Raw genomic sequence first — 27,158 nt, 5'->3', positions numbered from 1 at the left:
GTTATACAATTCTGTACCTGTACTAAAAACTACTGTAGATAGAGATAGATAGATAGATGACAGATGATAGATAGACGATAGATAGATGATAGATAGATAGATAGATGATAGACGATAGATGATAGATTTCAGTGAGGTGAAACAATACAAAAAAGGTCACAGCAATAGAAAATGCAGATCCAGGACAAAGTGAAGCCTCAGAACTACAGTGCAGTCAGTACACAATGATGTCTTATCTCTAAGATGAGAAGCTGCCTCAGCGACTGTTCTGGCAGCTATTTTACTTTGCTTAAGATAACTCTACACTGGATCAAAACACACTGTGTATAGATTAGATTGATAGATGATAGATAGATAGGTAGATAGATAGATAGATAGATAGATAGATAGATAGATAGATAGATAAAAAAGAAAGTGGCAGACCAGGTTAAAACAGTTGAAGACATTGTTTCCTTGTGACTTATGTAAAAAACTAAAATATTTAAGGAAATAAATGGTTCTTTCTTGTGAGAGCAATTTTAATATAAATAGAGCAGAGACAAAAATTGGATGGTGGTGTACATGTTATTATCTTATAATTTTCTTTTGTTGAAATGAAGTGTTTTAACTATATATCTATCAGTTCTTACAACAGTAAATATCCTTATGTTTAAACATTATTCATGATTTCTGCACACTTCTAAACTATTAATATTCTAGCACTGATTGCATTTTTCCTCTTTTTTAAACTTTAATTGATTCAAGAATTTCATATGGTATTTTTAGTTTGTTTGTTTGCCCCTTTGTTTTTGTTTTTGTTTTTAAGACAGGCTCTCCCTGTATGCCTAGCTAGCCTGGAACTCACTATGTAGGTCAGGCTGGTCTCAGTCTCACAGACATCTGACTGCCTCTGTCTGGAATTAAAGGCATGCACCACACGCTGGCATCACACAATGTATTTTCATCATATTCATAACTCCCCCAAAATGGTTCTTGTTCAGGCTTTCTGCAAATATTATGTGGAGGTGCTGTCATTAAAATTAAAGCAGAAACAACAAAAATATAAGTTTCTAACAAATAGCTGAACTATCTTCTAAACACTAAAATCAGATTGCAACTGGTTTTCCTTTCTAAAAAAAAAATCAAATTAAATGACTAAATCAGCAAGTTAAGGGTGACTGCTCTTGTGCTATAGAGAAGATGCAGCACTCTAAGAATAACAGCACTAAATGCACCCATGTTGCCTGTGAGGATAAAAACTTAGCTTAAGGACAACAGCTGGACCATTTGTTTCTTTTCTAACCCAATCTATAGATGTAATTTCACAAATGGAAATAACATATTCTTAAAATATAGATGACACTTGAAAAAATATTAGATATGGCATAGTTCTCAATGTCAAAGAGATCCATTATGAGGGAAAAAGTCTAGCTTTTGGAGGCACCCATATGTTCTTACAATATAAAATACAAGATTTCCTTGATAATTTTCACCAACTAACCATTTGGTTCGTGTTTCTGTTCATAGTTTAGCAGGATGAGCTTCTGCTGGCTCTGGCTGTGTCTATATCCTTGTGACTAGTATATCAAAACATCATATGCTTGGCATTGTATAGAAAACATAACTGGATGACTAACTGTCTACGTTTACAATTAGATTTCTGAAAAATCAGAGACATACCATTTTGAAATATGTCTCATACTAAAACCATAGTGAATTTAATTTATTGAGTAAATCTGAATAAACTATATTTGTATTTATAACTGTCATTAATATAAACTATTAAAAACCTAGAATTAAAGAACCCTAATCAATTATATGTTAAATGTAAAGGAAAAATGGAGAATGCATTACTAAACAGAAAAGGAGAATTTTTTTCATATCTTGGATTGAATGAGTAAGATTTGCATCTGTCTCTATTTCTCTCTCTCTATCTCTCTCTCTCTCTCTCTCTCTCTCTCTCTCTCTCTCTCTCTCATGTGTGGTTTGCTGGAGACAAAACTGGAGCCTCCAGAACTGTAAGCAAATGCTCTGCCAGTAAGCTATATCCCAGCTGTCTTTTGACTTTATATTTTGAGACAGGTTTCTACATTTGTCGAGGCTAGCCTTGAATTCATTCTGTAGCCTAGGGAGGCCTTGAACTTGTGGTCCTAGTGCCTCATTCTTCTAACTACTTTATATTACAGGTCAGTGTCATCAAGCTCAGGAAAAATGACTCATTTTCTAAACAAAGCAGGAAATAATGACGATAAAAGCATATACAAAGTGGAATAGACTAGAAAGTATGAGAGAAACATTCAAAGACAACAAAATAGCCAAAATGTTACAAAACATAAAGATGATTCTCAGATAGATTTACCACAAATGACAAGTTTCTGTTTCATAGAATATAAAGAGACATAACAGACAAGAAAAAAATATATAAGTGTTTTTATGATGTACGAAGAAGTATTCAGCCCAAGTCATAGTAAGAAAAACTAAAATGTATTGTCTTACAATGACCAAACTCCCCCAAATCCGATAATACTATGTGGACTAAAACATAAGGAAACAGACACTGTCAGTGTGAACTTACACAATGAAAAGCAATTAGATGGCACCTTTCTCAAAGTGAAAAAGAAAGCATACACTCACAAGCCAGCAGTTTTATTAACACTACGTTATTCATCCTATAAATATACCTGGACATATGAAAAAAATCACTTAAGTGCAAGCATATTCTTTATAACATTATACTAGCAAAATATCAGAATTGAAATGTCCATCAATGACCCATATTTATGGGTTTTTATTGTGTATATGTGATGTGATGTATACGTATATTTCCTGAGTCGGTGTTGTGCCTGTGCATGTGGAGGTCAGAGGACAACCCCGGGTTGCTTTCTACCTTGTTTGAGATAGTCTCTTTGTTTTACACTCTTGTGTAAGCTAGGCTAGCTGATCCATCAGCTGAGGTTATAGACATGTGCTTCCAGCTTTTATGGGGGCTCTGCATTCCAGACTCAGGAGGGCAGGCTTTCACAGCAAGTACTTTAGCCACTGAGCCATCTCTCCGTGACCCGACTTAAGTAAATCATTCCAATTAAATTTGGGTTAATATGGAAAAATCTGGCAGATATATGTTTAAGCTAGGCTAGCTGATCCATCAGCTGAGGTTATAGACATGTGCTTCCAGCTTTTATGGGGGCTCTGCATTCCAGACTCAGGAGGGCAGGCTTTCACAGCAAGTACTTTAGCCACTGAGCCATCTCTCCGTGACCCGACTTAAGTAAATCATTCCAATTAAATTTGGGTTAATATGGAAAAATCTGGCAGATATATGTTATTAATTTAAAAGATGATAAGGCAGTGAAGGAGAAAGTAAACATGTGTGTGTGTGTGTGTGTGTGTGTGTGTGTGTGTGTGTGTGTGCAGGTCAATGCACAGACATGTGAAAAACTACTAAAATTGTGGCCAGGTGGTTGAGGGAGGACAAGAAGGAGTATTGCTTTAAACTGTGTCAGGACCTTCCCTTCACAGACTATCGGAAATCCACCCATGGTCGAACACTGCAAGTAGAGAGACACATGCCGTGGCAGAACTTGGAATCTGACCTAGAAGGTGGAGGAAAAGACTCAGCTGGCTTTGGATGTGGTAAATGATTTGTAGGGTGTTCAAGGAACTGGATTTCCTGCAGCCTGGATGCTCTAAGAAGGGAGGTATGATGCCGTGTATCTTACCAATTCTTATCTAGATGTCTGTGTTTGATAGAGCAGCAGTGGCACTCCCATCCAGGACAGAGAACGATCTGGCCTCTCTGTGATGTCAACAACATCCATGCTTTGGTTTGTACTGAGACCTGAGTCCTGAGGGGTCTTGCCTTTGTCTTCATATATCAGATCATATAGGCTTTGTTCGAGTGTGCCTGTGATGTGGTTCATCTCTAACCTTTGTCTCTACACCAAGGCTTGCTGGGATGCTGAGCTACGTCACACAGTTCTGTTCTTTCTCACCTGATACTCTTCCTGTGCCTTTACAATTCTTTACCATATACTTACCTTTCCTCCTCAAAATGAGAACTGAGTTCTTTGGCTATGCTGACCACCTGCTTCTCCCTGCCACACAAAGGGGCTTTCTGTGAGCTCTCCCCTCACTTCAGGTCTAATACAGCATGGGCTCCACTGTCCTGTCAGACAATGACACCAACTTCATACACAGCCTGCTCTGTACTCAGAGGGCTCTTCTTATTTATTTTTTTCAGGGAAAAAAGAACAATGTATTTGGTTACAATATCGTCATCATTTTCTTCACAGCATTATTAAACTCAAAATGTATCTTCTATGGTAACTTGTAGAACCAGAATAATTAGCTTTTAAATGTTATGTAAAATGCTCCTATTAACACCCTCCAAGCTGCAATTGTCTTTTTTGTACCAGTGTTCCAACACAGCTCTGCATTTTTGTTATCATTGCATTTGTAGAGATTCTTATCTGCTATTGTACAGAAACCCATTTGCTTTGTACTCAATTATATATAATTAGTCTTTTCTCCATGAACAACAGAGCAGGTGTCTTTATCACTTCTGTGGAGATGCCATGGTAAAGTGGGTTGGACCTAATGATGTCTACTGAACCAAACAACACATTTCTGGCAGATGCTCATAGTAGCAAGATTTTTTTTAAACAATCAACTGCTTTTATTCTCCGCCTACATGAAGTGGAGAAAGAAAAGGCATGTTAAGGACTTAAGAGGTTTATAATTTTCCTATTAAAAAACATGAGTAGAATTTAAATATCTCTCTAGTGTTGTTTAGTCCTACTCTCCACTTAGGAAAAGTATATGCAAAATTATGTTTTCACTGGAAATTTCTTAGTAAAATATGTGGAGGAGAGTCAGGAGAAAGTTCATTAATTGAAAAGGTGAAATCCAAATAAAAGCTGTAATAGTAAATAGCATGGTAATTGTTCACGTTCCTGATTTTGATCATTGCACTGTTGTTATGTAAAACAGCGGTGTTAGAGAAAGCTGGGTGAGGAACACAAAGGTCCTTGCTGTACTACTCCATTTTTTCTGAATTCTAAAATAATTTCAAAAGAAAAAGGTAAAGAATTATGTAGGGGGGGGGGAGTATTTATCCAACCACCTAAAACAAACAAACCTCTTGCACATATTCACAAGGAACTTTATTCGTTCATCCATTCAGTTCCCACTGAGTGTTTACTATGCATGACAGACCATTAAAAGTATAATGAAAGATCAAAATAGAATATCTTCACTGAGGAACTTATGCTCCAGAAATGAAGATTAAAAAAAATAATAAAACAAAAAATTAAAAATAAATAAATAAATAAATAAATAAATAACTATTTATTCATTTGGTCACAGGAGTTATGAACAGGCGTGAAGAAAGTACAGTTTGGTTCTAAAATATCCTCAAAAGCATGTGTGTGTGAGGCATGATCCATACCATGGCACCATGGGGGACTGGAGCCCTTAGAAGGAGGGTCCTACTGGAAGGTCTTTCAGTCGATGGAAGTGTTTCCTCAAGGGTATTATAGAGCCCTCCCCTTTGTCTCTCTCACATCCAAGCTATGGAGTCAACAGGCTTCTTGGCATGCACTCCTACCATGATGTGCTATGTCCACACAGGCCAAGGACTGACCCCTCCAGAGCTCTGAGCTAAAATACAGCTTATTCTAAAGCCAATTTACCACAACTATTGGTTTCAGGAATGGAAAGCTTACTAACACAGTATGACATCAGAACATAGTGCCAAGACGAGATGTGATTGGTTTAAGATGATCAAGGAAGACTTCCTCTGCAAAAAGATTACGGGAGTATTGTTTGTAATTTCCCTGACCTAAAATGGTAATAATTTAAATAATTTACCAAAAGAGAATATACAAATATGTGTGGATCATATGCAATTTGGATAAACCTATATATATATATATATATTACTTATACAAACCTCATGACCATAGTACTAAGCATGAAAGAATATAAAATGTTATGATAATGTTCTCACCTATAAAAAACTTAAGATATGCAAAACAATATTCTGCATAGTTTACACATTTATACAGAAAAATATATTTTTGAACTGTATGTATAATATATATTACATTTGCAAACTGTCGTGTCATCTGAGCTCACTGAGAATATAGCTATGGAAGGGGGATAGACCCCTGCCCAGTTCATACCCAAGCCTGTTTGTCTCAAAGTGTCCTCTAACGCCCTTTGTCTTGGAATTACCTGTTCCCCAACTCTGTGACAGGGAGGGAAAGGAACAGCAAAACAACCAAAGAGAAACAACATCCTGCCCTTGAAAACAGCAAGAAGGTGAACCATTTCCAACACATTACTGTTTATCCCATAACATATAAAAGTGTCTGCAGTAAGAAAGAGAAGATATAAATTCATTCATGGAGAGAGAGCTCACTTGGGAACCCAAACTGATTGCCTCAACTTCCCCAGTTGGTTTCTGCAAGATGTCGTGAGCTCCTAATTTGAGGATATTATCTATAGCTGTTGCTACTTGATTTTTTTAATGTTTATTTAATAACCACACGATAGAAGAAGCATTTCATTACAGCTTTAACATATTTGATTAATTTTTTTATTTGTTATTTTTATTTTCTGTGTATGAGTGTCTTGCCTGCATATATGTGAGTGCATTGTGACATGTACCCTAAGAGGGCTTCGGATTCCCCTGGAACTGGAGTTATGGATGGTTCGTAGCAGTCATGTGGGTGCTGGGAATTGAACCCGGGTCCTCGGCAAGAGCAGTCAGTGCTCTTAATCACTGAGCCATCTCTCCAGCCCCGCTATTTGATTTTTTTAATTAAAAAAAAATCTTTATTCTTGAAAATATGCATGTATTTTTTTCCTTTAATTGGTAGCATCACGCAAGGGAAAACTGCTCTGGAGACCCTCTCTACCCAGAATTCCAACTGACTGTCTTAATGGGGTTTCCATGGACAATTTCTACTGGATGTCTGTCTTGAGTGCCTGATTTTATAGTGTTTTGCTGTCTATGTATCTGTCTGTTTGTCTGTCTATAACTTGCTATGTATTCTTTTATTTTGATTTACTATATAATTAATAAGCTTACCCATTGAAAACCAGAAGTGTGGCTATCATAGATGGTGCTCTGGGTCATATAGAACAGCTTGTAAATAAGTAAAGCCAAATTCAGGAAAGTTATTATGCATGATAATAGAGGAAGACGGAATTTCATCAGAGAGAATACACAGAAGGCTAAAATGTATAGAAATTTTAAATTAATTTTTAAACTGACAGAGGGTATAGAGATGAACTTATAATCTTTATGTTTTACACATCTAAATTATCTTGATAACAATTTTCCAAAACTATGTATAGTAGTTCATCATAATTTAAAAAGAATGGCTTAAAGTTGTAAGTTTAAGCCATCTCTAAAATCATTTGACCAAGTGCAATGTACACTACACTCACTGTGTGTGTGTGTAGTGCTTATGTGTCCACCCTTCTGGTGATACACACTTTCACTGTGTATCTAGAAGTGTGTGTTCATACGTGTGTGTATCCGTCAGTAATGATGGATTCACACTCAGCCTAGCAGAGATCACATTCAATTATTTCTCTGGAAACAGCAAAGGAAAGATCTGTGTGATGTGATTGCACATTCTTGCACATACCCTCTCCCCCTTTCTTCTGCTGTTACACAGCTGGTTGGGTTCAGGTAGTATCCTGGGGAACAAAGAATGACTATTTGGTTTGTGTGGGGACTGAATCTCTCTTCATCGGTTTGTATATTTCAGTTTTAAACTTATCAGTTTTTAAATTTTTAATAGTTTCTTACTTGCACACGATTTATTGTTTTCCTATTCCTCCCCATCCTCCACCACAGCTTTCTGCTCTTCCCATTGCTGACCCCCTTCTTCCCAACTAGTCTCCCTCCTACATTCATGTCTTTTTTTATGTGCTTTGCTTGTGCAAGTAGTCACAGATATTGTGTTCATGACTGCCATGACCTTGTCACATCCGAAAGACAGTATTTTACAATATTCCTCCCTATCTTCCTGCTCTCACAGCCCCGGGGGCCTCAGGGTGAGTGATATAGAAGGTCTAGTTAATTTCTTCATGTTTTAAAAGTCCTATGGGTGATGTTGGCAGAGCGTCTATCATTATCATCTCTGATCACCTCTTCTGTTAAACACAAACCTGAGATCTAGAGGTGCCTCACAATGAACGCGAATGACACAGCAAAGCAATTCCCTGACTCTTTTTCTTTATAATTGTGGACTCCCTTAATGGGCATTCAAGTACAGATGCAATAGATAACAGTCATATGCAGGGAGTAGAGCCTCTTCATTCTTTGGTCCTGAACTGAAAACTGGAATGATTTAGAGAACGCATTCACACAAATACACATTGACAATGAAAACCACAATAAGCTAATCAACTTTGACAAACTGAAAGCTAGAGAACTGGAATCAGATTTTTCATAATAAGATATTTTCATTCTTGTAATTCATATTTTGTAATGTGTAATATAAAGTAAAAAGGAAATTTAGAAGGGGTGAACAAGACCATCTCCAAATTTTAAGAATTTTGAATCTTTCCTAGAGTGGTCAAAGTTATAGCACTATAAAATATGTGGTTTTCTAGATTATCTTTTTTATTTGTTTTTAATACAGGGTCTGTCTGTAGCCCCAGCTGGCTCACTATGTAGAACAGGCTAGCCTCTATCTCACAGAGATGGGCCTGCTTCTGCTTTCCACTAGCTAGGATTAAAGGCATGTACCACACACACCCAGCCCAATTACCTTTTGAACTGTGATAACTTGTCAGTCTTGTTGTGAAACCGCTTTGATCATTAGGCAGCTACTTAATGAACATTTACTGCTTGTGTCTTTGGTTCTTTTGTCTTTGTTTTGAGTCAGGGTCTCATGTAGTCCATGCGGGCTGTAAACTCAGTATGAAGGCCAGGATAACAATGAACTCCTAGTATTCCTGCCCTTTCCCCTGCGGTACTGAGACTGCAGGTATGCACCTATCACACCCAGCTCATTTACTGTACATGTAACACTCTAGATCTAGTAATGACGCACACAAAGTTTAGAAAGCAACATGGCACCCTGCATAATTGTGGAACACTATGAACGTACCCTGAGGTAGATACACAATTAAAGAGAAGTTGAAAATTAGGATAACTATCATTTTTGTCTCTGAAGCATGCATTTGGGATTTTTCTAAAATGAAAATATACTGTCTTGTATTTTGATGACTGTATTTAAGTTTTGAACTTGTCAACCCATTGCTGTTAAATTACTTAACAACTTGTAAGATTATTAAAAATATTTAATATTTGAAACTTACATTTTTAAAACTCTTTTAATTCTAAGTAGGTCTACAAGTATTTATTAACTTGTATCTATTACATATACTATAAAACATAACTATGATATGCTAATATCTTTAATTTTATCTTTAGCTAAAATGAAGTAACATATACATGTGTTATGTATTCAGTGTTTGCCTATAGAAGTAATTTTTTCTGCCAGAAATTAGATTCTGAGAATTATAACTTGTTCTTGCTTTGGATCCAAGATTTAAAAACCACCCTGTGTTGGAATATCTCTATTATTCCTGCTAATACTTACCACCCTGACAAAGAACACATCAAGGAGAAGACATCCACAGCCTGCCAGAACGCCTTCAAGCCTCCTACTTATCACTGAGTACCCTGTCGCTCTGATATAACATCTTTTTTTTATGGGGAATTCATAATGAGAAAGCTAAAGGAAGAAACACTAGCTCACTAATCACCACACAGTCCAAAAGGCAGCCTGGCCATGCTGGGCCACCATTTGATTTGCATTGCATTGCAAGAAGTTCATGTTCCTTACTGTAGTCGCTGTTTTCATCCTTGGTCCCGTCAATGGTACCATCTGGATGCATCTGCAGGAAATATCCCTGCTGACTGAATAACCTTGTCACAATTCCTTTCAGCTGGGGTTCTGCAAAACAAGATGAAATAATTACTCACATTTTTATTTTGTTTATAAAAATGCACATTTGCAAGTTGTTAAATATATTCTGTAAGTAAACGCATAAATGCCCATGCCATACTGAAGTTAGTATCTGAAAGGGGGTGGATGGCTTCAGTGCATATCTGCACTTCTTTCTAGAGGCAGAACCATAACCCTTTGAAGCAATACATTGAATGTAAAAAAATAAGAGCTAATTATGATTAGAAAAATAGAAGCATGCGAAAAAGCGAATTATTTCCCTCTCTTGTGCATCTGGTGTCTGGCCTCAAGAAGCCACCAAGCTCATAGGCCTATTCCAGAATCACTGAACAGGCCCAAATGCCACAGTAACTCCAAAGCTTACTGACTTCACAACTGGGCCATGGAAGACTTTGCTTTCTGTTGGATGTCAACAATCAGAAACTCCAAGGTTTTGAAATTCTGATCAAGTTCATCCAGAAAGAACTACAGGAGAAAGCCAACAGTGTTCCTCAGAAAGTATGGACATGAGAACTTCATGCTTTCTAAATAGTTCACTAGAGAGGAGCCTGGAAGGGCAAAGTTCGCTTCTCTAGTGCAAAAAACATAATCAAATTATATGCATTTCTTTTCAAATTTTGAATCATGAAATGTCCTCACTTTTAAAAACTCTATGTAATTAAACCATCAAATTGCTTTGTACACCACATTCAGAGTTTTAGACATCAGTTAATATTTAAAACTTCTTCATTCTGATGCCTGCAGTGACAGCCTTGTTTGCAAAGATTCCTCATCTCCTCATCTTTAGTGTTGGGCAAAAATTATTCTAGCACATTTATACCCTAATGATTTCATTAAAAACTAAGGAGAAAAACAAAAACACTGTGTCTGGTGATAAAAATTAAGGCACAGATACAAATCATACAGCTGCTTGAAGAAGAGTATGTTATCCTCAGAAGGACAATCACTAAACTTACGCTCATAGCTTCAACCTTTGCATTTATTCAATCACCATTTACTGAGAATCTCTTCTTTTACTATCATAGCATTGTGTGTCAAACTGAGCACATTTATTGATGCCTAAGTCTGGCAGGAATGTCAGCCACTCTGTAGAGAGGCTCCTGCATCCTATGACCTGTGCCTGTGGCTTGGTATACAGTATATGACGTGATGCCACATATTTAGGGGTAGGAAGCAATGTTTGCAGTATCATGTCTTCTTCAAAGGTATCCTAAGAGGCAAATGTGATACCATGAAAAGTGAATAAGAGGCAAACTATGAGGCTGGAGAGATGGCTCAGTGGTTAAGAGCCTTGGCTGCTCTTGCAGAGGACATGGGTTTGGTTCCCAGAACCCACATGGTGGCTAACAACCATCAGTAACTCCAGTTTCAGAAGATCCAACATCCTCTTCTGGCCTCTGCAGGCACTGCACACAAATGATGCACTTACATGCAGGCAGAACACTCATGCACATAAAATAAAAACAAATTTCAAAAAATTTTAAAAAGAGGGGAATGGAAAAAAAAACTGAACTGGAAATCATCCATTGTGATCAATAGCTATCTATTCTCTTGAGTTAAATAAATGTTTTTCATTTGTAGGCATCAATTAGTTTATCAATGAAATGTGGAACTCAAACTGAATGGGCATTAGGTGCCTTCTACCATTTGCTTTGGTCATATTAGAGTCCTCTACCCTCGAGGGTGATAGGATTCAGGTTCAGTCTAGTTCTTTATGGACTCGCCCACCTTACATATATAGCAAGGCTATGTCAGAAAAATACACAGCTCACTAACTTCATGACAAATAATTGTGTCCCTCTGTATAAGACTGCATGGCTGATAAAGGCCTCTGATGTGGCCCCCTCGGCTTTAGATGTCAGTGAAATTATAAGACCCAGCATAGCCCCCAGCTGTCTGGGAGTCCTGAGCAAATAATGTAACATCTGAGTCTCGCTTTTTTTTATCTGCACATGCATGGAAAAAAAAATTCCTAGCCTAACTGTAACCAATGAGAAGGTAAAATGAATAATTATGTGATAGTATGAGCTAGAAGACGCCATCAAACTATAAACGCTAATTCATGCACAGTGTTTCCACTATGAAAATCAAGGAAGCAGTGTAAGTGGAGGGGAAGAGGGTGCTCAGAGAGCAGACTCCAGGCCTCCTCATTTCTGTTCTGGTAAAATAGTGATTGAACTTGTGAAGGCAGCAATGCAGACAACAGGCTGAGAACACAGGAGAGAAAATGGCAGAAAGGGACATGGTTCTCAGCTCATATATTTTTCTGATAATCTTAAGGTCATTTTAAGAAGTGATACTTTCTTTGGTAATGAGGTGCATGGCAGCTTAGTCATTAAAGCCTGCCAATGACTGTTTGTTTTCTTCATGCCCCTTTTAGGCACCTGTAATTAAACACTTCTTTTGCCATGGTGAAGCTATCCCCCTGTTGGGACTATGGGAATTCAGGTTGTAACTCCTGTTTCAGGATAATGACCATTAGACTTTTATATCATCCCCCATTGCTGACAGCACTGTGGAACAGTCTCTGGATATAAGTCTTAATTACGTGATAATATAGAAAAGTAAATGTCTTGTACCATAGAGGTTTCACAGGAGACCTGAACCTAGAACTCAACATAAATCACTAAAAGCTAAACAGCTCACCTGTAGGACAGTACCTCATTCCCATCTCTCAAGCCCTACCACCCTTTCCATGCTCTGCTCAAAAGCACCTCCCCCCATAGGTTGACCAACATCAGTGATGAAATTTTATAAGGGAAGGGTGTACCTTGCTATATTTTAAAGAAAGAGATTAACACTCAAGAACACTTTTTCGCATATCTAACATCCCAGGCATGTTAAAATTACACACATATTCCTTGTCAGTCTTTGCTGAGAAACTTAAGATGAAAAAGCTGTGCTATCCTCAGAAAGCACCTCGTACAATGCATGAAGAATATTATATGCCACACTAGTGTAAGGAAGCTATTAAACCAGTGAAGTAAGGCTGCATGACAGTCCCAGAAGCAAGGGCTAACTCTGTCTAGATAGGCAAAGACATCTCCTCTGTCACGTGAGGAATGAGTAGAATTCTCTCTCTCTCTCTCTCTCTCTCTCTCTCTCTCTCTCCCTCTCTCTGCATATGTGCCTATACACATACAATTGTATGAAAGTGCTGTGCACATATGTGTGTATATGTGAGGACAGAGGACAGCTTCAAGTGTTGTACTGCAGCACCATCTGCCCTTATTTTTTTTTTTTTTTGAGACAGTCTCTCACTGACTTGGAAATTGCCAAGTACACTAAGCTGGTCACCAATGAGCTTCAAGGATCCACCTGTCTCTACTTCCCCAGTGCTGGGATTACAAGTGCATGTCACAGCACTTAGAATTTTTTGGCATGGACTCTGGGCTGAACTCTTCCTCAGCCTATAAGTAGAATTTTCACAGGAAAAACAACAAACAACAAAACAGATAGGCATTCCAAACAGAAGATGCAGCAGGCCAGTTCTGCCAATCATGAGTTCAGTACAGACAGAAGGTAAAGAAGTTCTCAAATGTGACATGCAAGTCCCTCTGCTCATCAAATGTTTACAGATCAACAGTATTTTTTTAATAAAATATGGACAATGAAATCAGTTTTATTAAGTTCTTCACAATTTAAGCAACTCTCCTTAAGATTACATTATTCTATCAATTTCTCATATTTTTGATGAAGTGGTGGCTTTATCATGAGACGGTGGGGAAGCAGGGGTAGGTTTGCTAATTCTTGTGCTCTGAGGTGGGGTGGTAATACTGCTAGCTAGCATTTCACTCAAATCCATTTCCTCTTTTTTCCTGGGCACCCAGCTCGACCATATGTCCTAGCCTCCCTTGCAATTAGGTTTGGCAGAGGAAAGAGTGTCATATGGAACGTAAGTGGAAGTGATATGTGCCACTTCCAGGCCAATGCTTTCAAAAGCAAACATTCTCCTCCACATCCTCTCTAGATAAGACGGCAAAGCTAAAGCAATGTCAGAGTCACAGAATGGAAGAATGTTGAGCTCTGAATAACTCGTGGAGAAAAGAAAACAGCTATCAGAAATACTTGCCATGCACAATGGAGTAAATAAGAAGCACACTTCTGTTGGCTGGGTGCAATGGTGCTCTTCCAATGAGAAGAGAATGGAAAAGAAGGGACTGATATTATGGTGTGAAACCTGACAAAGCCCTACCTCAGCCAGGTGATCTAGGTTAATAAGAGCAATAATCAATCCTGTTGGTATGCTGAGCTAAGAAGGCACAGTCCTCGATGAGCAAAAAATATAACCTTTAACTTCAAAAAAAAAAACCACAAAGCAAATACCAATCAACAGGCATACAAAAAACTTTCATGCTTGAATCACCAAGGTCAGCAAGGAAATGTCACAGAGATAAAGAAATGAAAAAGAATATCTAGACATGATAGCTAGAGGTAATGTGGTATTCTAGAACTGAAAATATGGGTAGATTTAAAACAAAGGAAGCCAAGCATGGTGACCCATGTCTGTAATCCCAGAGCTTGTTGTGCTGAGGCAGGAGGATAAACTAAGTGTGGGAGAACTAAGAAGAAATGAAGGAGGGAATGCAGGAAGGAAAGCGGATGGGGGAGGAAGGGAGGGAGGAAATCTGAATGAATGCAGATTACAGTTTATCATAATTTTTCAAAACTGAAAAATGTGTCATACTAATTAATATAAGATGCTAATAAGGAAGGGTGTAATCCATATGAAAACTCTGTATTATTGTGCCTTCTCAGTTAACAACTATTGCAAAAATAGCCAGGTATGGTGGTGCATATCTATAATCCTAGCACATGGGAGGTAGAGGTACGAGGATCAGGAGTTCAAGGTCAGCCTCAGTTATACAGTGAAACCAAAGCCTGCTGAGCTACATGAGACTCTGCTTCAAAAAACCAAAAATACAAACAAAAATAACCTGGTATCCAATAAATACAAAGGTTATTACAGTCACAGCTATAAGAAATGAAGGAAAAAAATTCTTCCGATCTTCTAAGAGGCTAGGTGAGAATAAAAAGTGAAGAATAAAGAGGAACAGCTGATCCTCCTGGAACAGGGACCTCTGGCTGACTAGATTTACCAGAAGAGCAGATGGGGGGAATAGATGGGGGTGCTGACAGCACAGTGGACAGTGGCAGGGATGGCAGAGTGTGGAGGCTCTAGTGGGAGAGGAAGACTGTCTATCTGATGAGTTTATATTCATACTCAGATGCCAAGGAACTCAGAAAGTAAGCGACTGTGACCAAACTGTGTATTTTAACAACGAAGTGGAGATCTTTTTTAAACGTTAAAACCTCATTTAATTTTATGTCTTATAGAGTTTATAATGAGTAAAAGATTGTATAAGCGTAATAATTCATCTGTAAACCTAAAAATGTACAGTCAGTTTTGAAAGAGATGTATCCTAGCTCAGAAAAAAAAAAAAGTAAAGAATAAAGGACAGACAGGATCTCGTGTCCAACATGGCTTTCATTCAGGATGGCATGGTAATTTCAGCAGAAAGTCTGAATCCACACATTCAGAAAAGATGACACCTGAGGAAGCTTTCTAGACCTTCCTGCTGGCTTGACATGAAGACTACTCAGCAGTTATCTAATACACAGTGGAAACTCAGAGCAGATATAGAGCCATAGTGGCCTGACCAGACAGCTACAGAAAATAAAATGCATTTTAGGAATGGAAAGAACTTGGAATCCAATACTTTCTTTCATCAATTCCTTTTGTTGTTGCTGTTGTTGCTATTTTCTTCTTCTTCTTCTTTTTTTTTTTTTTTTGTTTGTTTTTTGAGACAGGATTTCCCACTGCAGCCCAGTCTATCCTGGAACACATCATGTAGACCACAATGGTCTCAAATTCAGGGCAACAAACCTGTCTCAACTTCTATAGTGATAGGATTACAGATGCTAAGTTATAGATGTATCCGAAAATAAAAACTAAAGAAGAAACAAACCGAGGCTCAAAGCAAAAATGTCTTCCCCAAGGTCACACGGATGGTACACAGATGAATTACCACGAAAGTTCATTTTCTATATAAATGGTTTCCTCTCTGCTCTTTCCAAAGAGCAGGAAAAGCATGATCCTTATCTTCAGCAAGCAATCAGCATGAGAGCGCGAAGGAAGAAAGGAGAGAGGGAAGGAGAGGGAGGACAGAAGGAGGAGAGACAGGAGGGGAAGGAGAAGGAGGAGGAGCAGGAGAAGGAGGAGAGACAGGAGGGGAAGGACAGGGAGGAGGAGCAGGAGAAGGAGAATGGGAAGGAGATAGCAGAGAACCATTTAACTATGGTTTAGTTATTGGAATCCTAATCTGTAATTGGAAGGTAATGGAGAAGAACATTTAAACCACAGAGTGCAGAGTTACATTAACTTTTTTATTATTTTAATAAAAAGTCAATCCATTGACTGTATTTTATTTATTTCACTGTTGATCTGTGACCATTGGTTGAGAGTTAAGAAATCCACAACATCAGTTGAACTATGAATTTGAGATACTTGATATGAAATTTTGTCAGTAATGTCTTCTTTTATACTAACACTTCAGAAATTCTTTTTTTAAAGAAGAAATACCAAGAAAGCTTTTTATTTTATTTTATTTTATTTTATTTATTTTGGTCTTTTTTTGAGACAGGGTCTCCTTGTAGCCCCAGCTTTTGATGCTAAAATTAGACTGTGTTTAAATAAGGACAACTTTTCAATATCCTTCCCCCCCTCCAAATTATCAGAAATGACTCCATGTAAACGCTATTATAAATTTTCTTTTAAGTATCAGTGATGCAAACTGATAGGGCATCACTTGAGAATTAACACTTCTTGTATTCATCAAATTGGCCTCATTTTGAACCTACTTTCCTGGTAGCAGGCAGTCATACTCCTGGCCATCTTTACTAGGCTGTATTTACTACCGACAACAAGGAAATGTGTCAGGTACTCTCTTCTCACTTTGTAGGTATTATTATTGACATTCAATAAAGCCATATCACTTATCCAAAGTCCCAGACCTTTAAAGGAAGAAGCAGGTCAGGCTAATTAGCCTATTAACCCTCTAGGATTGTTCACTCACTTTAGGGAGGAAGCTTGCAAAACTGGAACACATCCAGAAAAAAGAGAGCAAGTAAAGACAGTACAAAGGCCTGCCACATGAAGTCTGACTGGATGAGCAGTCGATGTGCAGGCAGAAGAAGGGAGGACTCTAGGGGACTACAGGGTTATCGCCACATTCTGGGGAATGGACATAGGCAAGAAGCGGTCAGGCTAGTGAGTAGTTCCAGGAGGATAGAACCAGGACCAATGGGTGAAAGCTACAGGAATGCAGATCAAAAGGAATTTTCTATAAATTGTCTTCAGAAAGAAAAGGTTGCCTGAGGAAAAAATATTTTCCACCACTGGGCAGGCAACCAAGGAAAATGTAGAAAGTTATAGGGCAGAGCGCTGTGAAGGGCATGGGCATCTCCAAAAGACAAAGCATTCTGAGTGACAGCACAAGGTTCTCCCTACATTCTGGATCCTAGTGTCCCCAGGAAGTTTGGAGATAAACCAGATGGTCTGCTAAGTACCATATTTCTTTACTGTTTGCTTAGTTTATGCTGTTGATAGGAAATTGAAAAACTTAAATGTTTACTAGAAAGCCTGAAAATGCGAAGTTCTTTGAAAATGTTAGACAACAATAGTAACATGATTTGATTTTCATTGTCGTTGATAAACCAATCTTGTGGATTTATAAATGAGCCCTTTGTATTAAGGTTTAATACTGCCCTCTTAAAAGAACTGAAGTTTGAGAGGCTTTTAAATGTAAGTCTTATCAAGCGCTTTTGGGGCTTCCTACCCCTGTCTTTCAAAATTAGACTATGGGAACTGAAAGTCATTCATAAGAAATGTGAACAGTCATAGCTAAAGGGTATTGATGAGGACACAGTTACAAGTCCTAACCTGAAGTAGCAGATGAATCAGAAGTAGAATATGGTACAACTCTTGAAAAAGTTGAACTTATATGGACTTCAGACATAATGAAAAAATGACAGTATACTGAGCTATGGGGATTAATTAAAAATACACGCTCTTTAGTAAAAGAGAAGCAGTTCTGAGGCCCCTCATTCATCTCACAGTAGACTGCAGTGAAGAGACAAAAGGAACACCTGACAGAACCAAAGCAGAAGGCTGGAGATGTGTCATCGCAGACTGGCAGGCTCTGCTCCTTGAAGACAGCATCATCCTCAGGGCTGGAGAGATGGCTCAGAGGTTAACAGCACTGGCTACTCTTGCAGAGGACATGGGTTCAGTTCCCAGCACACACATGACAGCCCACAACTATCAGTAACTCCAATTCCAGGGGGTCTGATGCCCTCTCATGGCCTCTGTGGGCATTGTGTACACATGATGCACTTACATGCATGTAGGCAAAACACTCATATACATAAAATAAAAATAAATCAATCATAAAGAGAGGGAAAGAGAGATCCTCATCCTGACAGGAGTCCCTACACATTCCATCAATGAAATAAGACAATGGATGTCTCAGCAGTTATCAACCTGAGGGACATGGATAGCCCCACAAAGCAAGAGTAATTACAAGAGCACTTTGAATCTGTGTGAATCTATTTTCTCAAACAACTAGTAATAATGACACACTTCATTGAAAAAAGTTCACTAAGCACCCGATTTCATGGAAGTTATTCCTGTAAACAGAGAACAGCTAACTGTGTCTATAAACCAGCTCTCCCGTCAAAGAAAAGAAAGCCCTATGGGACTGATTTCTGGTGCAAATATTACCATTATGGCCTGTTTTAAGCTGTCAAATGACATCATGGAGCATGGAACTGCAGCTGGAAATATATACAATCAGCCCCAGTTTACCACTGAATCTAATAGAGGAAAACCATGAAACATATAGCCTAGTAGGAAAGATGTAAAAGAAACATATAAATGCATATGTAAATCTGGATTTGGTAGAAGTGCTACAATGAAAATCAAGGCTACAGAAAAGGTCATCACATACAGGAAAGGAATGCACTATGGTGAACAAAGTTCAGAAGACGAAACACAGAGACTTGAGCGAAGAGCCAGAGAAAGCCCCTGAGGATGTTGGAAGGAACAACATCCTGGGTACAAGGACAATAAGTGAAGAGTATTTCTAAAACTTGAAAAGGTGAGCCGTGAGTCTTTCTCTAGAGCAAGCCCTGTGGCTGCCATTTTTGTTAATAAAGTTTTATTAGCACACAGCAATACTTGTTCATCATCATCCATGGCTGCTTTCATGGTGAAATCACAGAGATGAACACTTGAAATTCTGACCATAAAACCTGCAAAGTCAAACACATTCATTTTCAGGCTATTTGCAGAAACTTTGCCAGGACTTGCTCCAGAATCCTTGTTTCTGTAATTCCCGTGTCCCAAAATTTAAAGCCTTAGCCTTCTTCCTTCCCAGGATTCCTCATCAGTCTTCTTGGCCCCACTTCTTCCCATAGCATCCTGTCTCATATCCTGCAGCAAAATTAATATTCTGCCTTCAAAGTGCGTTCTGCATAGGTTAACAGAGGATTCACTACGCTGATATAGATGGTTGTTAATATGCTTGTCTGTGGATTAACTAAGAGCATCTCAAGGACAGGGACTGAATCATTCCATACTGTATCCTCATTCTAAACACAGTGCCAGGCACAGAATATGTAGAGAGTGTTCAGTGCTGAAGAAATAAATTAAAGCTGGCATGTTCCATGGTCACCTGTGACTTCCAGAGGAGCTTATTTGTAAGAAACAGCTGTTCACAGCCTGTTAGTAGAATGCCTCCAGCCCTCAATGCATTTCTTTGCAGTTTCCCCTCCACTCTGAACAGTCTGACAAGCACAGCGACAGCTTCCATAAACTGCACAGTCTCCGAAGCACTGAGTTGCCTCCCACATCAACAGGAATCAAGTGACCTTGAGACAGGCAATCTTAACCTTCATGCTGCCTCAAAGCTAAATTCAAAGAAAAGGCAAGCTTTTTGCTGAAGCAGTCTGCGCTGAGGAGGACAGGAGAAGCAAGACAGAAAACGATCAAAGATGTAAAAATGTCCAAAGAAATGAGATTTCTGTAGTGAGTCAATTTTAGTCCTCGTAACATAAGTCCCCTTCCTCCAACATTCTTCGCTTTAATGTGCTCATGAAAGTTTAAAATAACTCAAACACCATTTGTTGACTTCCGACATGCATGAGGTGCTGGGTACAAAGATGAGTAAGATGCACTTCCTGCCTTGAAGGCATCCACAGCCTTGTCAGGGAAGCACACACACAACTAATCATTTTGCCAGTGAACATGAAAAGTGCTGTCATAGAGTAACAAACAAAATGCCACGGAGTCACAGGGTGAGGATGCTAATTTTACCTGGGATGGCGGGTTCTGAGACAAAAAGGCAGTTAAGAAAGACTTTGAAGATGAAGCCCTGTTTTAGACTCCGCTTCTAATACACAGGAGGATTTTGCTTCGGGTAAAAGCAGTAGGAGCAACGGCACAGAGCAATGCCTGCACTTAGCGTGTTCATAAACTCAGCAGGCAGATGGGTGGTCAGCATGTGGGGAGATAAGTAAGGGGTCTATGCATGGTTGGAGGGGACAGTGGCAAGAAAACAGAGTCCAGAAGGTCCTTAAACAAACCTAATGCTTTAAACAAAGCAAGTAAGTTTCACTTCATCCTTTAAACAAATGATCTCCATCATTTTTCTACTACAATCTCTACATGTAAAAATATTAAATGCACAGCTTCTATACATATATGCCTATTTATATGTCATGTGTATGTGCTTCTCTGAAAACTGCATATATATTATGAATCAAAGAACACATTTTAAAAATATAACAGTATAAATCATAAGCTTGCTGAAGGGCTGTTCTGCTTGTAACACTTCAAAGAGCATGGCTTCAGGCTATGGAGAAATTTGGGGGGTATTTTAAGTCAGAGGACAAGGTGATAAGGGCAGTATTTTTGAGAAAGCTACATTTGAGTTCAGGGCTACAGTGGTCACAACAGTCACAGAGGGAGTTCATCCATATCATAAGAGTCTTAAGTCCCAGTGGCATTAGAGATGGAGGCAAAGATGCCAGTGAAGGCCTGGCCTTGCTGGGCCAATCATGCTCATGTGCCAGGGACTTAAGGATGGCAGATGCAAACTTTCCCTTCCCAAATCCAAATCCACCTTGGGCTTCCAAGGGAGCCCTACTTAAATGTAGAATGTCATGAAAGGCATGGGTGAAGGAAGTTTAAGTAGCCACTTCAGGAAGCCAAACAATGTTTTGATTCATAAGGGTCTCTAAGTAGTCTGGGTGTGGTAACCTCCCTGGGCCACAGTTTCTCACTCTTTCTCAAATGACCATCCAGGGAAGTAGACATGGAACGAACTTTGGTACTGAGGTTCTAGAGCATGTAGGCCACAAGATAATTCAAGCCTGAAGATGAACACTGGTTTAAGGTTTTAGAGCTGGAAGAATGGCACAGAACAGTATAATTCAAGGCTCACTTTGAAGAAGCAAAGTGCCAGCAAGGGGAGAAGCCCATATGGTCGCACATCTCTTAATCCCTAAAGTCAGAGCTCTTTAAGATACATCGTGACCTTCTGTCTTCTGCTCCTTAAAATTGAAAGCATCTTTCATAACTCCCCAAGGTAACCTGGACCTTAATGGAATCCAGAAAGCTATTTCAAAGTAGCCAATGGAATCCAGAAAGCTATTTCATTCCCTCCAGCATAGGCACAATTTCCTTCTTGAGACTGAATGGCCAAGACCCAATGTGAAAGGCTGCTGTAAGGAATTAAGAATGCACATTACAATGCATGGCTTATGTGATAGATTTAATTTCAAGACACATTCAATATAGACAGGGAAAGCCATGCTTAGGGCATGTAACAATAGGACAAATCTCCTGGGTTTCATGCAAAGATAGCAAATGTTGCCTACTCACCACATACCAGGCACTTTACATGGATTGTATCATTTCGTTCTTACAGAAGTAATCAATAATACAAGGCAGGCACCAATACTGAGCTATATATATGTATATGCATATATAATACATAACCCACACACACACACATACACTTTTTAAGAAACTATTGTGACATCTGGCATGGTGGCCCATGCCTATAATCCCAGAACTCAGGAGGCAGAGGCAGGCAGATCTCTCTGACATCGAGGACAGCCTGGTCTACATAGTGAGTTCCAGGCCAGTTGGGGCTATGAAGAAACTGTTGCTAAGTCAGAGAGTTAATAAAGGCCAGGCCCAGGACTAGAACTAGATCTCTTTGCTTTATGGCTCCTTCTCCAGACTATTCATCTTTCCAAGCATAGTACTCTAATTTACCTCTCTTCTTCCCTAACTACAAGCAGCACACAAGAAGAAAAGGTCAAGAACAAATGCAAACATTACACTGGAATGGAAAACGATTTCTGGCCTCTTGGCACAGGCAAAATGAAAAGGGGATGAAGGAATCTAGACGCCTCTATGCACACAGAAACGATTCTGTAACTGGCCTAGAAAAAAATCTGTTACTCTTAAACTTCTTTTTTTTTTCACAGACAAATCTTTTAGCACCAGAAATAGATGACTAGTACACATCATCTAAGAAGGGAGAGGCATGGGAGTTGCCTGACATCATACTTCATACACAAACGTTAAATCTGTCCTGAACTTGTTCTGCGTTTCAGAGGAGGAAGCCCAGCAAGTCCGTTCACAATCCACAGATACAAACACTTTCAAGTAAAATGCTATGACTTTCATCTATTGACTTTTTTATGCCATTCACCAAAATCTTCAGAGTCAAATAGGGTGAGTCCAAGTGATAATATAACTTTCAGAACAAAGCAGTTCAGAGCTCCATGAGCTCACCGACCATCAGCCTCCACCCTGGCAAATTCCAGAGAGGACAGTGAACACAACAGGATATACAGGCCACAGGCATCCAGACATCCTGGGGCTGCTCCCAGGTGGTCCTGCATGCCCACTGCCCCACCCATGTTCAGACCATCAAGAGTCACCAACTACTTTCTTACTAACCTCTTCCCACTCTTTCTTTCCAAACCACACTACAATTAAGGTAATATTTTACAATATAAATTGGCATCTGCCACTTTTTGCTAAAGCCCTTTAACAGCTTCCTATTTCATTTACGATAAAACATCAAACCCTGAGCATAGCCTGGAGACCTTCATGCCATCTGGCTCCTGCTGCCATCCCATCAGCATCTCAATTTACTCTCCCTGGCTCAGGAAGCCCTAGGCACACCCTTTTCCCTATTCAGACCCAGGAATCTTTGCTCCTGCATTTTTTCCTATGCCTGTATTTATTTCTTCCTGAAATAAATCCAAGTCACTTCACAGAGGTTTTGCTTGGGCCCCCAGTCTAAATTTGCCTCCATATGCATATTCATATTTTCATTCAGCATAATATTTTCCCCTTCATGGCACATATTCCAATATATAAATAGATACCTACGTCCATTTATTGTCTAATATTTACCTCTACATCTAGGATGTAGCATCTGTAAGACCTTGTTAGCTTTGTCCATTAGAATAGACTTAGGACTTAACATAATGCTTATCAACACAATTCAGGAAGCAAAGATGTTTAATAACTGATCTCTTTGTTCTTTAGCTTCCAACAATCAAATGATAGAACTGGAAAAGTTCAGTGGTTACAAGTATAGGATGGAAGAAGCCCAAATAACTCAGAGGTAGAAATGGATAATTCCAGGCTGTTTTCAGTAAATAAGAATTGAAAGTGGAGAAAATGTTCTTAATAGATGAATATATTTTACCTATGTAAATAGACATTTAATGTTTCAATTAAATTATAATCTCTACACACTATCTGAATGCAATTGACATTTCTTGATAGCATAGCCACAAAAGGGAAATGGAAATGTTTATTAAATCTAAACAGTGCACATGAAATGTAAACATGTCCTGTGTGGTAGGACCCAAATGCACTTTGGAGGACTCGCAGAGAAGAGTCCAGCGCAGGTACAAACCATTGCCACAGTGACTGTGAATGAGGGACCATGACACAGAACCTAAGGTCCTATGAAAAAAAGAAATGAGCCACTTCAGCCAGGAAGACCAAGGTGACACTCTCAAGACTAGCTGCTCTGACTGCAGGCACTCACGGACTGAGCTTGCTTCTCTCAGAGCCACCTACAAGCAGCTAATTCTGGGCCTCAGTGTCACAGAAAATTGACTGGTCCACAGCTAGTGAATTTCTCTAGCCTTGAAGCGGGGACAATGAGCCTTTAATACCCATAATCCATTTTTTTTCTGTGATTTTGCTTTTGTTTTTTCACTTTGCAAGTTCTTCTGGTCCTCATTTTTTTCTTCTCCTTTTTAAAAAATTTATTTATTTAGAAACCACATGATTAAAAGAAGCATTTCATTAAAGCATTAACACATTCAATAACAATTTCCAGAACAAAGGTGTATGGCTGTAAATTTTTAGGTACACAGTTGAATTAATACAGTTATACAATATTGACCTTAGTATAAACCCTATAAGACATAAAAATTGAATGAGGTTTTAGCCTTTAAAACAAATCTCCATTTCTCTATGCTGCATTACTCTTCGGAAGTCTCTTGGGCCACCCTGGCCAACAACTCGAAGATATCTCCTGTCTGGCATTGTTTCTTGTTATGTATGTGTCTCTAATCTCTATGTATCTGATTATTACTAGTCACAGTGGGTTACTTTCAGAGATCCTTGGCACATGAGCATGGATAGAAAATTATCAGGTAGATTTCAATGGTAATGTGTTTCACCTCTACTAATTAACATGAAGCAAATTATTATGCTTCTTCCTCAAATATAACTCATTTTTTTAATTTGTTGATTTTTGTATGTATTTCATACAGAACATCTCAAACAATCTTAGTCATCTATATACCCACATCGCGAATGGTACCTTTCCATAGTTCCCTCCCCACTGGAGCCCATATATTCTGTAATCCCTGTTACTGTCCACTGTGTTGTCGGCGCCCCCAGCTGTTCTCCAGAGCTTGTCCATCCACTGAATCTAGTCTAGAGATCCTTGTTTTAGGAAGATCAGATCTTCCTCATCTAGCAGCAATCAGTTGCCAGTATTCCTTTAGATAAGATTGAGAGCTGCTGTTCATTTTCCCAGTTCTGTGCTGGGTTACTGTCTGGGAGTCTCTTGGACCACCCTGGCCAACAATTCAAAGGAAGGTATCTCTTGTCTGGCATTGTTTCTTGTTATGTAGCTTTTAGCTATATACACGGGCTCTTAAAGAACTATATTGATCCCTTTCATCTTTGGTTATACTTTCCTTTTGGGTGTTTAAGACTATACAATTGGCCCAGATAAACCAATTTATTTTTACTCTTCAGGTCACTTGAGGATCTGTTCCTCAGGGTCACATGGGCTTGAGAGGAGCCCCTGGCTCCTTTCTTTTACCAGTTCCATGTATGTGAAAATAAATCATAGGTCCTGCTTGACCATGGCTGGCTTCACTTGGAAGCATGGAGGAAATGTTTCCTCTGTGTTGACCCTCCTCTTTGTGGACTGGACAATGGTTCAAGTCCATTTGGTGGGGTCTCCATGGCCTCCTTGATCAAGACGACAGGTGACTCACCACAGTGACACACATTTTGAGAGATGCTCTTAGTCCCCTGGAGCTTAGTCGACCTAGGAGGGCAAGGAGCAAAAACTGTCCTTTATGTCCCTCTGACCAAATTAGTATACGCCTCAGAGTATGGCTGTTAGACATCCAAGAAGGTTAGTTCCACCAGTCTGGTACTTTTAATTATCACGTGCTATGTAGATAAAGCTTGGACAGAGACCAAACGCTCTCAGATAAACCTTGTCTACATGTATTATATTCCTTGAGCTAATTATATGTGTAATTTGTCAGTAGGTTGTTTGATTAATATGGCTCCATTTTTTTTAAAACTAGATAAGCATTATTTATTTCTCGCATTGTCTAACCATTCCACAATAGTTTCCCCATTTAAAGGACCCCCATTTTCCCCATTTCTCCCTTAATAATACCCTTCTCCTATGGTCCCACCTCTCTTGAGCTCCTTCTTTTCCTTTATCTCCAAGGTTCCTGTATAACATTCCCTCCCTCTCCCCTTAAAATAACCGCATTTTTATCCATATCTCCCTTATGAATGCCTGTTTCCTACTGTTCTTCTCTTTCAGATTCTTTCTTTTCCTTCACCTCCCTGGTTCCTTTTCATTATCCTGGTTCCTGTAGTTATATCTGGATACATACTCACAAGGATTTGGTGTAAGGATCCATTTTAAAAACTGCAAACAGCTTTGTGTTTCTATGTGATACACCCCATTACGAACTATTAAACATTGAAATGTAGCTTGAATTTATCAGTTTCATGGACTCAAAACTAGCAAAAAAATGTTTGATGTTTCAAAACTTGCCTTTTCTTCAATTAAAAAGAAAACTTGTTTGATTATAGAATCTGTTGAATTTTTTCCCCAAGAATTAGAAGATTTTTCAAGTGCGTATCTAGACAATCAATTCTGCGTATGAATCATCTTTATTGTCATAAATGGGAAATCAAATTAGATAGAATGTTCATAGATTTTTTAAATTATGACATTATGGTTTAACAACTTCTTGATGTATCATATAACAGTTTTGATCAGTGATTTTCATTTATGTTGATGAAGATTGTAAATTTCAAATTTATTATAATTGTACCTGTCCACTAGCAATTTCATTTCCTTAAACTCTCTTTTTACTATGAAATATTTTAGGCAGTGTGCAGGAAGTGTGGAGTTGACATTTATTCTCCATAGTGCTTTATATGAACCTGTAACTATAAACCGATTTCTATGTGAGCATGTACTCCTTCCATCTTGGTAGCCACTCTATGCAGCAAGCATTCTTGTCCTTCATTTGGTAGATGGGGAGATGGAGGTAGAAAGAAGTGAAAGAAGTCCCCAAGCCACCACATTTCATAAGCCCTCAAAACTCACAGAGCAGGCTTCCACCCTCACTGCCTCTCAGGTATTCATGCATTCCATCCAGATCAACATGCACTAGCATGTTGCATGATTGCTTTAAACCATCTTCCAGAACCCAAACACTACAGTCATATGTTTACTTTCATTACATTTCTTTCCTAGCCAAACCTAACAATATTTCTGATTTTTGGATGTAACATACAGGTCATAC

General features: G+C 38.8%; 1 protein-coding gene across 4 annotated transcripts in view; it reads right to left on the bottom strand.

Annotated features, from left to right (window-relative positions):
* Positions 1 to 27,158, bottom strand: part of Fgf12 (fibroblast growth factor 12) — a 432,870-nt gene that overhangs the window by 216,090 nt on the left and 189,622 nt on the right. For all 4 annotated transcript variants that reach the window (XM_017802093.1, XM_029553898.1, XM_029553899.1 and 1 more), the window contains exon 2: positions 9,852 to 9,962. In XM_017802093.1, the coding sequence (XP_017657582.1) occupies positions 9,852 to 9,962 (111 nt within the window). The remainder of the gene's footprint in view (positions 1 to 9,851; positions 9,963 to 27,158) is intronic.

Source organism: Nannospalax galili, unplaced genomic scaffold, assembly GCF_000622305.1.
Source record: "Nannospalax galili isolate Female #2095 unplaced genomic scaffold, S.galili_v1.0 scaffold1084, whole genome shotgun sequence".
In the NCBI taxonomy this organism is placed as follows: domain Eukaryota; kingdom Metazoa; phylum Chordata; class Mammalia; order Rodentia; family Spalacidae; genus Nannospalax; species Nannospalax galili.
The sequence above is the reverse complement of the archived record's forward strand: the minus strand, read 5'-3'. Positions and strand labels throughout refer to the sequence as shown.